Source organism: Pristis pectinata, chromosome 21 (genome assembly GCF_009764475.1).
Source record: "Pristis pectinata isolate sPriPec2 chromosome 21, sPriPec2.1.pri, whole genome shotgun sequence".
Classification (NCBI taxonomy): domain Eukaryota; kingdom Metazoa; phylum Chordata; class Chondrichthyes; order Rhinopristiformes; family Pristidae; genus Pristis; species Pristis pectinata.
Window position 1 is genome coordinate 24692863 of NC_067425.1, and position 15498 is coordinate 24708360.

Below are 15498 nucleotides of genomic sequence, written 5' to 3' on the forward strand. Positions count from 1 at the left end.
ATTAAACTTTTGATGGCTCTCTTAAATACCATTAATCAAATAAAGTCTGTAATGATGTTACATCTGCAAAATAGCTGCCTTTTCCCTCTTTGTTATTTAAATTGTTAACTTCGAGGGATCTGCACTGGATTATGCTCAGCAATGGGATGCATGGAAGTGTTTTTGAACCAGGCATGGTCTTTACACCAGCTATAATTATATATGTCTGGATTCAGGGCCTATATAAATGCACAATGACACTCTCCCTCAACCCTGACAAGACTACGCATGCAGTCGTATGGCACCTGCCAATAGAATATTTATCAGGTTGGGCACTACCTGTCATATTATTTCATTTAATCTTTCTTGAGATTTGTTCTTCAGCATTGGCCATTTTCAAAATATTACATAATTCAATAGCTTCACAATATCCTGGGCACACATGAAACTTACTTCCAATATAACTAGGTTCAGGATAAAGAAAGCCAAGATGGCATGCATATATGCAAACCTACAGTTCCCTTTCTATCCCTCTCCCACAGCTCTACTCTAGGAGTTCTGCTTTCCTGTCAACACTAGGCAAAAGATAGTGTTGACTCAATACAGAAAAACTTGCTATTGGCACGGTGTCAGAGGAGCCACACAGAAAGGACAATTAGCTCCTTTGCTGACATTTATAAATCCCAACTAGCATCATCATCTCCCAAGGGTCTTATGAGGGAACTGGGGGGAGATAAAACGGTGGTAGTTTCTAAAGTGGACACGGTGCAGACCAAACCAATCCATCCATCCATCCATCATGGCACTGACACAGCAATTAAATTACTGGTCTGGCAATTCAAAGGCTGGACTAATAATCGAGAGAACTGAGTTCAAATCCCACTGCAGCTGCTGTGGGATTTAAATTCAGTTAATAATCTGAATTTAGAAACAAACCAGCTGGTCTGAATAATCATGTCGTAAAAACCCATTTAATTAACTATTGTCATTCAGGGGAGGAAATCTACTATCTATACCTGGTCAGGGCTATTTGTAACTCCAGACCCATCAATGTAGTTGACTCTCCAATGCCCTCTGAAATGACCTAGAAAGTTACTCAGTTCAAAGGCAATTATGCATGGGCAATAAATGCCATCCAGATCCCAACCAAATCTGACACCAAACCATATGCCATGATCATATGTCTGGCTAGTGGGGAAAAAAAGATGTAGGTGAGTGGAGGGAACTTTTTTGCCTTGGCAGTTGAAGGCATGACCGGCAATGACGGAACATTTACATTTGGATTCCAAATGTACATTCCAGCATCTGCAGTCTCTGGTGTCTCCATTTACATTTGGAGTTGGTGAAGAGGACTGAACTGGAGGGTTATAGGGCTGTAAGATTCAGTGTTTAGGGAACCAATGCTGTGGCAGAGACTAAAGTCCAACTTCAATCTTCCCACATTTAGGAAAAGAAAATTTCTTCTCAGTCAGTACTGAATATCAGATTAAAAAAATTAGCGACTGTGGAGGGATCAAGAGTGGCGGAGGCTGAGGGGTGATCTGTTGGAAGCGTATAAAATTATGAGCGGCGTGGATAGGGTGGACAAGCAGTATCTTTTTCCCATTATTGAGTGATCCAATACCAGAGGGCATGCAGTTAAGGTGAGAGGGGGTAGGCTCAGAAGAGACATGAGGGGTAAGTTTTTTTACTCAGAGAGTGGTGGATGCCTGGAATGCGTTGCCTGATAGGGTGGTGGAGGCAAATTCATTAGGGGCTTTTAAGAGGGGTTTGGATGGGCACATGTATGAGAGGAAAATGGAGGGATATGGGCATTCTGTAGGTAGGTGGGATTAGCTATGTTGGCACAACATTGTGGGCCGAAGGGCCTGTTCTGTTCTAAGAGATCTGGTGATATGGTGGAGCTGGCTGTGATCAGTGCACATATGGACACTTGCTGAGTTTTCAGATGTTGTGAGGGGAAGCACTTACATAGGAAATAGTAGGGTAACTAGGATAGGATTCTTGGGTGAGAGGTGGGGAGAATGTTTTGGAAAGTGGTCACAGTGCAGAAGTAGCCAGAGAAGCCATTGCAGGTGATTGCCTGGCTACTACTGGATAGAAAAGAATGGAAGAAGACAAGGCTATCCCTCCAGACTAGCCAACAGTGGAGAAGAATTGCACAAAGCTTGTGTGGTTAAGGCTTAGGAAGAACAGATTATTTGTTATAGCTAGGCAGGATATCATCAGAACCTTTGATATTGCCAAAAAACTGACTAATGGAATTCAAGCAAGGTTTGGGAAGGACGGACAAGAATTTGACAATCTACATAATGTTGAAGGACTTGAAGAGGGAGGATGGAAATGAGCCAATAGTTTGCAAATATGGAGGGGCCATGTATTGATTTTTTTTTAGGTGTGATGACGGTAGATCTGAAGAACTGGGAAACGTTATCAGAGCAGGAAAAAAAAATCACGAATAATATCAGCTAATATGGGAGCTGAGAAGAATTTGGGTAGTAAGTAGTTTAATGAAAGTAGCATAGAGAAGCAGTAGGTGGGTGTTGCAGACAAAATGATAGAGAAAAAAGAAATTGAAGCAAAACGTAAGCTTGGATTAATGCATTAGTGAAAAAGGGGAAAAGTACATGTAGCAGACAAGGAGGGGGAAGGGCAGGAGGGTGCAAAGGGTAATACAGCTACTTTTACCCACAAGTTGGATCATGGAATACATTTTAAAGCGTTGAATTGAATGTAGGGTTCTCTCAAACTATATCATGTTTAAACTTGGAAAAAATTAGGAGTGGTACTGTTGATCCTTCGCTTAAATTTGAGGAAGTTTGGAATCCATTTATTCAATATTTTCACATGATATAGATCCCCTTGTAATAACCTTTCAACTTAGAGGAATGGAGTTGATGACCTAATGTTGCTGTGTTTCTACTGAGAAATTTTAGTCCAGTTTTTTTTTTCTGTTTGTTTTTTTTAAATTTTTTTTAAGCTTAGTTTGGTTTGACTTGATATACTGTTTATAAATTTTCTTATTGTTTTGGGGATTTTTTTTCTTTTATATTTTATAATAAATCTTTTTCTTTTCTTTAATATTATATTCATTCACTAAGAGATCGTTGGATCGAGAGATTTTTTGATATACTTCATTGTTTTTTAATTATTATCCATGCCATGATTGTTCTTCCAATCTCTTTGTATTACATGTACAAACATTCATGTTATATATTAACCTGTATTAATTTGAAAACTAATAAAAAGATTGAAAAAGAAAGAATTGAATGTAGATTTATGCATACAAATCTACCCTCACTGCTACAACAGCTAATGTATTCACCTGATAATTTGTTTATAAATGCTGACTGATGTCACTATTAGAATGTTTGGCCTCTGTCCATAAAAGCTCCAGGTGAAGTGCTTAGTTGGCAACAAACTACCTCCCCATGTTGATGGGGAACATCATTTGATTACGGACACTCGGACTCTAAGTAAAGGGAAAGGATAGAAGAAAGAACAAGGGGAGGAAGTGAGGGAAGGTGGGAGGGAGGAAGCGAGGGAAGGTGGGAGGGAGGAAGCGAGGGAAGGTGGGAGGGAGGAAGCGAGGGAAGGTGGGAGGGAGGAAGCGAGGGAAGGTGGGAGGGAGGAAGCGAGGGAAGGTGGGAGGGAGGAAGCGAGGGAAAGGAGGGAAGGGTGGGAGTGATGGAGGAGGGCAGGGAAAGAAAGGAAGAGACAGAAGTGAAAATAAACTTGCATGAACCAGTGTGGGCCAAGCAATCAATATAAATGGTCAAAATAGGCTATGTTTTCCTGTGAGACTGTACCAGTAAGCAATTTAAGTTACTTTTACCCCTTGCAGGGAGAATGGAGGGAAGCTGGGAAAGAGAGTGAGGAGGGATGGAGGTCATGGGAGCAATGAGCAGAAAGGCACAGACAGCACAATGTGGATAAAGAGGAGTTAAAGAAAGTAGCTAAATGTTCAACCCTAGCTCCTTTTTGTGGTTCTTTTTTTTTAAAACTGTTTCCAAGTTTTGATCACCACATCTCACAAGGCATGGAGGTTCAGTTATGAGGAAAGACTGGCTTGGACTAGAGTGTTTTCCTTTGAACAGAGTAAGTAGAGGAGAAATTGGACAGAGAAGAAATTTGGCGGAGATTTAATTAATATCAGATATGTTGAACAGTGAGGACTAGTTTCCCCCAGTAGGGAGTGCAGCGTGTATTATGGAAGAAATCCTCACCACATTTAAATAAGTATTTGCATGAGCAGTTGATGTGTCATAGTTGAAAAGACTACTCAAAGGGCTGGAAATTGGTGTTTGTGTCATTTGACACAATGCACCAAATGGCCTCCTTGTGCATCAGAAATTTCTATGATTCAGCACTGGGAGCTCGTTAAACAATCAGTCTGTGTGCTTAACAGGGACCTACCAAACCGAAGGACAGAGAGAAGCTATTTTTATTTCAGGAAATTATGAATCACTGGTACAATTGCAGTTTGAGGGCATGGGAGCACCAGACATGCCAGACCAACAAATCCCAAGTGCGAAGGAATGAGATATGAGGAAAGATTAAGAAAACCTCAAGCACCACAGTCTGTAAAGAAGGTCAGTTAAACTGGGACCTCACAAAGGTACATATGTATTAATTGGTAGCACTGAAGTAAACCCAGACCCATATTTCAAATTAATTTAAGGAAATACAATAAGAGCATAAATTCAGAATTATGCATTGATATCAGGAAGAAATTTCCATCCATAGATCAGGGCTTCCTGATATATTTTCCAATATGATTTCACTTTAATAGTTAAAATTTCACAAGATCCCAGCAATCAGTCAAACCAAAACAGCAATTAAGTAGCAGTATAACTGATACAAAGTAAATATCAACGTGATGACCAATACACAACAAGTGGTGATACAAAGTAAATATCAACGTGATGACCAATACACAACAAGTGCTGGAGGAACTCAGCAGGTCAGGCAGCATCTATGGAGGGAAATAAACAGTCAACGTTTCGGGCCGAGACCCTTCATCAGAACTGGAAAGGAAGAGGGCAGAAGCCAGAATAGGAAGATGGGCGGAGAGGGAGGAGCACACGCAGGCAGGTGATAGGTGAGTCCAGGTGATAGACTCGCCTATCACCTGAACTCACCTATCACCTGCCTGCATGTGCTCCTCCCCCTTCCCCCTCCACCACCAACACCCGCCCCCCTAACCCCGAAACATTGACTGTTTATTTCCCTCCATAGATGCTGCCTGACCTGCTGAGTTCCTCCAGCACTTTTTGTGTATTGCTCCAGATTCCAGCATCTGCAGAAATTTTTTGTGTCTCTGTCAATGTGATGACCAGATAGTCTAATAATGGCCAGATTACAAAAACAAGTTCCCAGACCTTTTTTTTGATCATCTTGGGAGCCTTTACATCATTCGGAGAGAGGACCAAAGTACTCCACTGGAGTTTCAATCCAAATTTTTTTGCCGAAGTCTCTGCAGCGAGACTGAACATTAGTAACAAACACCAGTGGGAGTCTAATCACTGACTGCATACTGAGTAACATTTGGATTTAGCTGACTCCATGACCTATATGCATAAATGTTCTTGTATGCCACATATTACAATCCCCTACCAGTCATTTGGCAGGAGTTGGAGACACCCCAGGGACACTCTCTCGTTGTCTCCTGTCTGTGTGTCTCTTTGAGGGGCTATTGCTGCCCACTACACCAGGCACATAGACCTTTACTTCCTCCTCTCTTTTCCTTATCCAACCTTTGACCCTCTATCTCTGACCCAGAGGATCAGATAGGTGACCTTCACTCTTTGCCCTCTCTTCTCCCTTGCCTATCCCTCCCTCTTCATTCACTCCAATTTCCCGTCTCTACCTACTCTCCCTACTCCACCGTTATTTCCCTCCCTCCACTGCATGATTTTGCTACTCAGTGGATCACAAGGCAGCAAGGATTTGAGACAAGTAGCATTACTTGCACATGCTGGATGTTAACAGAGTAGATAGGTAGGCTTTCACTCCCGCTCCACAAGATCACAAGGGCTTTTGAGGCAGTGAGAGTGGAGCTGGGTGGTCTGATGGAATGGGGGGAGTTGTGGGGATGGGGGCGTTGGTACGACCATTTTCCAGCATAATTGTGGTGTCCAAGGCAAATGATGCCTGTGGACATGACTCCATCGACTGACAATGCAGCTCTGTTTGGCATTGTGAACCAGAGTTTGGGAGTCCTGCCTTAGAAAAGGGAAATAATCTGCCAGGCAAGAAATTGAAAGTAAAATACTCAGAATCTTCCAAGTATATTTGGTGCCTCAGTGAGCAACAGGGAGTGGTTTGGGTACTAAAATGGGTCAATGAGTGACTTAGAATATTGGAGCAATGGGTGCTGATTGACTGAATAGCTTTACCTCATCTTCGTCTTCTCCTGTGTTTCAGTACTATTTGGTTTCAACTGTCTGCAGTTCATTGAGTTTTGTTTTTAAATTGCACTATTTCTATTCACTATTTTTCCTGTTAATGATCCTATCGTACAGCAAAAAAAAAGTTTACTTGACCCATTTTTTCCCTACTGAGTACAATTACTTGGGATTGATGACTGGCAGCCATTTACAGGCAGGCTAGGGTATTTGAGAACAAAAATTAAGGCAGCAATTCAGGGCAGTATTTTGCGAATAGTGAATTGTGGAGATACTGTCGTGCAGTTGACACTAAACTGAACATGTCTGATGATGAAAAGGTAGAACTCCCAGGTACTTTGGCCACTGTACCACTGTCACCGTCAATGAAAAAAGATCATTACCTGCTTTGTTTTTTTTCAATACCTTGTGTGCACATTGGCAACTGTTGTTGCCTACAGAACACACCAGTAATCACATAACAGAAATAATTATGAAGCGTTTTGGGGTAAATGCAGGCTCATTTTTTCTTTCAATGTAAAATAACTTAAATGAGGTATACCTATATGACTGATATTCTATTTCACAGTCACATGTATGAAGACTAAATATGAGCATCCACCCATATTAATCACTGGTAGCCAAGCACGACACTGGCAGTGGTACAATGTCCTTCAGTCAATTTCCAGATCCATCCACCCACTCTATGCTGAAATTATGCAAGTCACTGACTCTGCCTTTGAGTTGACACTTAGCCTCAGGTATGACTGGAGAGGCAGATTCCTCATTGATGCTAAGGTAAACAGAATCTAAGTTATATACTGGTGCCAACGACCATGACATTACTTTGGAATCGGGGCGGTGCTGACCGCAGGTAGATATGAATCACAATGTGCCTTTACTTTCTCAGTTTTGTAATGGAACTCAAGGATCATTAAGAGCTTAGGGCATGACTCTCAATGCTTTTCTATCACAGGTGAAAGCTCTGCTGATTTCAGATCCATTTTGGCAACAAGTTCAGGTTGAGTGCAGCACATGCAGAATGCTATTATCTTAGTGTGGGATCTCCGATTCTGACTTTTACTCCATGAATACTGCAAGGACTTACTGATTTCCAGTTGTCGTTGGATTCGTCCTTTGCAACGCTCTCTGTAGTCAGTCTGTGTGCCATTGTACTCAGACATCACTTCCACAAATTTACGAGACAGTGTAGAGTGCTGCAAACAAAAAGAAACAAGGTTGGAAGTGGCATTGAGGATTGAAACCTGATTAAGGCTGCCACAGCAGGTGCTGTCTACTGCTCACCAGTTAAAGAGAGCACCTGCTACTGATTCTGCAAATAACCTTGCAACCTATCCAACCCCATAGAAACCTTTTAATTTACAACACTGCTTGTACAACTTCCAGTTTTGGAAACTGTAATGTGAGTGTTGCAGTTTTCATCTTATAAAGAATCTGCTGCTCACTTTTATTTAAAACAATTTTCTATTTGCAAATTTGGAATAAATTCTGTAAAATTCATGTTTTAAATTTCCTCTTATTAATAACATTTTTGTTTACTGTATATACTGCTTTACAGTGATCAAGGGGTTTAAACCTGTTTTTGCCTACCAGGCCCGAAGGAAGTCAACTTAGAATTCAAGCAATCCATTCCAAACCTGCCCATGAAACATTGCTGCATTTCTGAAGTTTCCCAGGGAGCTTCCTGGAAACTTTTTTTTGAAGAAAACGCACTTAGATTACAGCGTTAGCAGTGCCCATCTCCCCAGTGAGTAGTGAATATTTTGCATCTCTCCTGACTTGAACCTAGTAACAGGGAGGAGTCTGTTAAACTGCATGTGAACCTATTCAGAAAAATTCAATTTAGGGGGAATACCAAAATTAGCATTGAGGTGGATTCTTCAGTGCTAATACTCTCGTCAGATCTTTGGTTTCGGTTTTCTTGAGTTTGCAACTTGCTACAATCCCCTGAATGGGGGATTTAAATGATTCTGTAATCTCTCCATTATCTCATTGAATGAAATATCTTTTGTCTTGTGCAGTACCAGTTGGTTGATTACAGTGGCATATGTCACAGTTAATGTACGATCGGTGTAAGTGAGTGGTTGATGGTCAGCATGGACTCAGTGGATCAAAGGAATTATTTCCATGCTGTATGATACTGTAACAACAAGGATGGGTGAGGATTGATAAGCAAAAACAACAAACTGCTGGAGGATTTCAGCGGGTCAGGCAGCACCTGTGGAGGGAAATGGATAGTCGGCGTTTCAGATTGAGACCCTTCATCTGGACTGAAAGCTAGAGGGGAGATGGCCAGTGTAAAGAGATGAGGGGAGGGGTGGAGCAAGAGCTGGCAAGCGATAGGTGGATCCAGGTGAGGAGGGGTGATCGGCAGATGGAGAAGGGGAGAGTGGAAATAGTGACAGAGGCTGGGAGGTGATAGGTGGAGGTAACAAAGGGCTGCAGATGATGGAAAGGAAGGTGGAGCACGGAACCAAATAGGGAGGTGCGGCGGGCATATGGGAACAGTGAGGGGAGGGGACTCAATGTGAGGAGTGTATGGTTGATGGGCACATGGACCAGGTGGAGAAGGGGAAAGAAACAGGGTGAACCACCCGCAAACTATCCTGTCCAATCATTCGATCACAGTATAAAACAATGTAACCACAAATGGCACCTTAGGTTCTTTCAACAGTTCATTTCAATCAGGAATTGATTATAAAGGGATAGGATACTATTCGCTGCAAATGATATTGCAGAAAAGACAAAAGTCAATTTTGCTCTCAACTGTTGGTGATAAGATGTATGCTGATAAAACATAGTTGTTTTTCTTTAAACTATTACGGCTGTTTCCTGCCACATTTAAGCCTCAGGACTTCTACATAAATTGCTGAATCACAAGACAATGTGCAGGTAGGCAGGGAAACAAGAAGTTGCATTCTGAGAGGCGAAGTAGTTCCTGTTAATTATGATCCAGCCGTTGCAATTGTCCCGTGATGCATCACCTTCTGACATTGATGCAGTTTTGTCACATGTAATGGAGATGAGCAGCCAACTGGTTTTGCATCATGATCCCTTACCAAATCAGAGAAATTACACTCTTAACCAGACAGATTTGTGAAGTTCCTCAGGTACGGCCAGAACTTTATGACTTTCATGAACATCAAGATAGCCTGCAGGGTATTTTGGTGAATCCAAGGAAATCCCTCAGCTAGAGTGCAAGGTGTTCACATTGGCTGCTTATATAACCACCTTCTGAAGTATATGTATGCATAATATTGAAGACTGATAGATCATAAGAAAATAGGAGTAGGCCACTCAGCCCCTCAAGCCTGCCCTGTCATTCAATACAATCATGATTGATCTACCCCAGGCTCGATATCCTCTTCCTTTCCAGTTCTCTGATCTTTCAAAAATGTATCTACTTCCTCCTTTAAATATCCCAGATGAACTAACACCCCAGCCATCCAGGATAGAACATTTCAGAGATTCACTGCCATTTGCAAGTAGTAGTTGCTATGCATCTATTTTTAAATGACCGCCACATTATCTTGAAACTATTGTATCTACCCCATTATGTCCATTCAGGATCTTATGTGTTTCAATAACATTACCCAACATCCTTCTAAACTCCAAAGAATACAGATGTATTTTCTTTAGCTGCTCCTGATAGGACAACCCTCTCATCCCAGAAATTAACCTAGTGAATCTACTTTGGACTGCCTCAAATGCCAGTGTGTACTTTCTTAAAGAAGGGGACCAAAACTGTGCAGTTATATTTAGTTGATCAACTGAATACACTCCTGAAATAAGCCATAGAATTGATGAAAAAGAATCGACATAAAATGTGACTGAAGAGTCAAAAAGTGATGCCATCAATAAGCCCAGGTATAGATGCTATATCAACAGTATCTGTTGAGCCTCTGGGATCAATACCAGCACAGTTACAAAAATCAAAGAATTCAAAAGCCAACAAATTGGTTCAATTTGTAAATTCGTGCAATTTGTAAATTGGTGAGCTGATTTCATTCTTTCTTTCCTTTCAAAAGGGGAAAGCAATGTCATATGTGTAAATAGATGTGGCATCACTGCATGACACATTTGATTATGTGTATATCATTGTACACATGTGCAAAGATGAAGAGGAACCATGAATAAACAAGGCACACCTTCCAGAGCTCTCTGTGCGTCCCCATGTCACTAAAAGGATAGGAACAACAGGAACCTATGCATTACAGTGTGCTCTTGGCAGTGTACAGAATATAAAGCATTCAATAAAACCATGATAAGGGGGAAAAAAAGAGTATAATGCAACAACAGAGCCTTGTGGAGAAATTCTCAGTACTGGAATAGTCCTTCCACATCCCAAAGAAATGATAGTTGATAGACTACTGTAAATTACACCTTAGGGTAGGCAAAAAGAAATAAAGGCAAGTTGATGGGCCTATGTGGGAAGATGGTTGCAGGGAACTAAAGAGGAGAAATGGGACTAATGAGATTGCTCCTCTGGGAGCCAGCATGTAGCCAGCGCGCTGAATGTTCTCCTTCTGTGTGATAATAGGTGTAAGAAAGAATCTTTAAAGCACAAGGTAAGATCAAAAGTACTGGAAGCCGTGTGAATAAACCACAAATAAACACAAAAGAAATAATTGAGGAACTGAATGAGCAGGAGAAAGAGAATAATTGTCCTGCTGATCAGAGGTAGTACAGGCCCACAAGAGGGAATGAATAGTGGCAGCCAGAGAGAGCAGCAGGAAAAGGGGATGATACAGCAGAGCCACAAGAATATGTCCTTGAAGAAAAAACGTTTAACCCTCCAATGGAATGAAAATATGAATGAAGCAGAAAGTAAAACACTGGATTAAAGAACGTCACCAGAAGAAAAAGCACTCGGTTTTGTCTGAAGCAGCACAGTATTGAACCGACATATTATATATGCAGACTTTGCTCAGTAGGATCAAAGATCACTCCAAGTTTATTCCCATTCTCTGACAATGAAGACCATTTCCAGTCACCCAGCTTCACACCTGTTTCACCCTATGCAAATCAGGATGTCTTCATTTCATTTGAAAGGAAGGAATTCAGATGGAACCAGATTGGACTAATTTCATAATTAATTTGGTCAATTTAAAATAGGACTCTTTTGGCTACCTGGATAGGGAATTCATTATTTTGAAAGGGATGCATTAGTTCAATTTTGATGGGGCCAACTTGGGTCAATGTCATAATTCTTATCAAACTAATTAAAATAGGACAATTTCATATTACTTTCAGGTCTACCACATTCTGGTAAATTTGTCTATAGGAGAAATGATCAAGTCTCAACAAGACTGGACTTACTTGACCTACATTTCCACTGGCCCACTTAAAATAAAACCACCTGGGTCTACTTTTGAATATTGTATTCTGACACCACCAACAAATGTCCTTTATCTTTCTACAACCTCCCTCCTTATTTAAGCCGACTGCTGTCTGTACATGGCACCGGGGCACCTGCTGGCAGAAGAGTGGCACAGCAGGTAGTGCTGCTGCTTCCAGCTCTCATCCTGACCTCCAATGTTGCCTGCATGGAGTTTGCAAGTTCTTGCTGTGACCGTATGCCTTTCCCTTGGATACTCCAGTTTCCACCCACATCCCAACGAGGTGCCGGTTGGTACATTAATTGGCTACTGTAAATTATCCATAGGTGGGTGACAGGAGAATCAGGATGGCCAGAGAAAGAATGGGTTACAGGGAAATAGGTGGGGGAAATGGGTAGTAGGATTGCTCTGAGACTCAATGGGCCAAATGACTTCCTTCCATGTTCTAAGAAAATATGACATAGAAGCTCCTGTCCACCTGCTCATCTTATGCTGTGCTTAACATAATTTGCTTTATTGTTGCTAAATTCTATTCATTTTATTTGTCTCCTCCCCTTCTACTTCTGTACCATTCCTTTCCCATCAGTCCAACTTCATTTCTTATTTACAAAATGCGCTCAACTACTTTCTGCAAGTCTTAAACTGTGAAATACTTTACACCAGGTCCTTCATTAATCATTTACGCAAGGTGCCAATATAATAGTATCTCCAATAATTTGAGATCTCTCTAACCCTAGCACATTTTTCTACCATGCCTTGTGTTTTTATTAATTAGTGGGGAATTTCTCATAATTACTTCCTTATTGAACATCTGCTATTATTGTCGCTGATTTAGTTTCTTTCTGTTCTGTTTTGCTAACATCATTCTTTATTACTGTTTGAGGAATCCTGTTCCAAACCCAGATTATCTTCTTTCTGGTCTTTGGCGAGGCCACATCTGGACTACCATGTACAATTTTAGCCTCCTTTTTGGTATACTTGTCTTGGAAGTGGTTTAGTGAAGTTTAATTAGGTTAATTCCCTCAGTGATGGTCATATTATGAGGAAAGATTAAGCAAAATGGGCCTGTACTCTCCTGAGTTGATTAGAATGAGAGGTAAAGTCATCAAAAATTTGTGTCTTGCAGGGGGAGTGATAGGATAGATATGGTGAGGATGTTTTACTGGTTGGGGAAGTCCAGAACGTGGTCAATCTCAGGATGAGGGGTTGACCACTTATGACTTAGATAAGAAAGAATTTCTTCTCAGGCAATTGAACATCTTTGGAATTCTGTATTCCAATCAGCTGTGAATCTAACACTATACACTTAAGGGTGTTGTAGATATAATGTTTGCGAACAATACTTTAAGGCTCTCACCCTTTAAGGATTGTATCATGTAAATAACTGCTCTCTGGGTTGCAACAATGAGCCCTTGAATTAATCACACACCTATAGTTTGAACTCCTCGTATCTCAAGATTATGAGTCTATACATTCTGCGAAGGATTTTGTCGCAGGTTAAGAACAGTTTACAAAGGCTGAAATTGATGGATTTTTGGACTTTTAAGGCAATCAAAGTTTATGGATATCTTGCAGGAAGGTAAAAATCAGATCAAGCATTCTCACAGAATGATGAGAGAGGATGAATGGCCTACTCCTGCTCTTATTTCTTACACTCTTGGGTTCCAACAATTCCAACCTAGGTTATTAAAGCTTTATCCAATTGGTGGAACTGGCCCCAACTAATAACCTGTCCCGATGTTTTACAGAAGTAACCTTCATCATTCTAAACACAGATCTAATAATTTCCTCCACTATTTTTGTGATTGACACTTGAACTGACCTTTTGAGTATTTTACTTTCAATGGCAAACCTCATTCCTCAGGATCCTTACACAAGCCTTCCAATTTTCCCATCATTATTGGCTCTTTCACAACAGATACTTTGGCAGGGTGGGCTCCAGCACCAGCTGATAGAAATTTACTTTGGTGACACTTTGTCTTTGTCCTTTCATCCCTCCAATTCAACACAAGTACCTCAAATGTGGGTCTGAAAATAACTAGCCAAGCTTTCGAACCCTGCGCTTAATTACACCCATTTGGAAAATTAGTATTTGGAAGTGCACACAGCAGAGGTTTTAACTGCACTAATTGTTCTTTAATAACCTTGCGATTGAGGAGTTGCAAGAGGCTCTCTCTTGGGTAATTCTTATTGAGGAGACAATGTATTGTGGAACACATTATTAACAAGATATTACCTGTGCTTTTGGCTCACAGCATTTACTGATGATTGATGTGTGATGCATGACAATGCTTCGATGGAGAATTCATTCCAATATCTGATAATTCAACCTAAAACTGACGAAAGTGAAGTGATTAAGATGGAATCGTTTGTACGTGTACACCAATGCTTTTAGTATAAACTGAAGGGATATTGGCAATTTCTATGATCATTCCCCAATGCACAATCACAGAAAGTTTACTGACAGAATGAAATGGCTTGAGGGCTCAGCAAGGTACTGGGCATAGGACTGTTGGGTATAAGTAACATTGAGAGTGCAGCTGGAACAGGGTTAGCCCAAGAAAATTTCAGAGCAGAGAAAATGCAGCTGGGATCAACTCAGTAGAATAGGCGAGCATGTGGAATGCATTTCAAACAGTAGCAGCCCTTCAGAGGGAGGGCATTTGAAGCAGCACCAGTGCATTCCATCCTAATGCAGCAGCAGGCTGGAACTTTGGTAGTAGTAAGAAGAGGCTTCCTAAATAAGTAGAATGCAGAATTCTGCATATGAATGGGAGGCTGGCAACAGTCCTGTAAGGTCAGGACATCCAACATCAACTCACAGTGAAGAGAGACTAGTGGCTGAGAAAAAGTGCGAGGACACTATGTAAATCACACCATGATTTGAGTGAGGAAAAGTGTGAAGATCCGAAAGCAAAAGCTGAACCAGAGGAGGAGAGTGCAAAAGTTGAGAAGAAGCTGAAACAAAGAGAGCTGAAAGAAATGAACCAGGTCAAGAATTTTGGAAGGTTCCTGAGCTAAAGCTCATATGACCACTGAAGCTGGTGTGGATTTAGCCGAAACAGTTACTGAGCCTGAGCAGATCATTTGGCAGCTGACGGAGCTTGTAATTATAAAGCTATTTATCTCCATCTGCCCATATTTACAGCATCATCAATGATCACAATGGAGCCTGTCTCAATAAAATTTAAAGGTGAGTCATCCAATAAATCATCGAGAAGGAATGCCATATCATCCAGAACATTACTGATAATATTTCATTATAAATGTGAATTCATAAGTGTGGCCTGCCATTGAAAAAATCCAATTATTCACAGAGAATTAATTTGAGTCAGGAATATTGCTGTCAAGGGGCAACCATTTTGTCAGATATCGTTCCATCATACTGGATCTGGGTGTAGGAGCAGACAGATCATGGACAACTGAAAATTGTTTTAATTTTCAGAATACGGTATTGACAGTTTCGAAGTCTTAATTTCCAATCCTTGAAGAATGTAAAATAAAATACCAGCTTCCATTGCTACTGTGAGAAATGTCTACCTTTAACCTCATGTTTGAACTTCTATTTCGTAAATATGAAAATTTACAGTGTTAAAGGACCTTTACGTAACATGCCTAGAACTATGATTGTGGTAGGCGTGACAAGTAATAGTGGTCACTCAGCATCAATAGCAGTAGCTTGGTTTGGTGGGAGCAAGGTATGGTTATATATCAAATTTTGTAGCCTTCACAGCTTTGGTCTGCTTTAGAGTAACTCTGTGGTCAACTTGAAG

General features: G+C 40.9%; 1 protein-coding gene across 3 annotated transcripts in view; it reads right to left on the minus strand.

The window, feature by feature from the left end:
• The window catches only part of LOC127581163 (syntaxin-1A), a 202705-nt gene that overhangs the window by 63899 nt on the left and 123308 nt on the right, over positions 1-15498 (minus strand). For all 3 annotated transcript variants that reach the window (XM_052035218.1, XM_052035220.1, XM_052035219.1), the window contains exon 6: positions 7474-7582. In XM_052035218.1, the coding sequence (XP_051891178.1) occupies positions 7474-7582 (109 nt within the window). The remainder of the gene's footprint in view (positions 1-7473; positions 7583-15498) is intronic.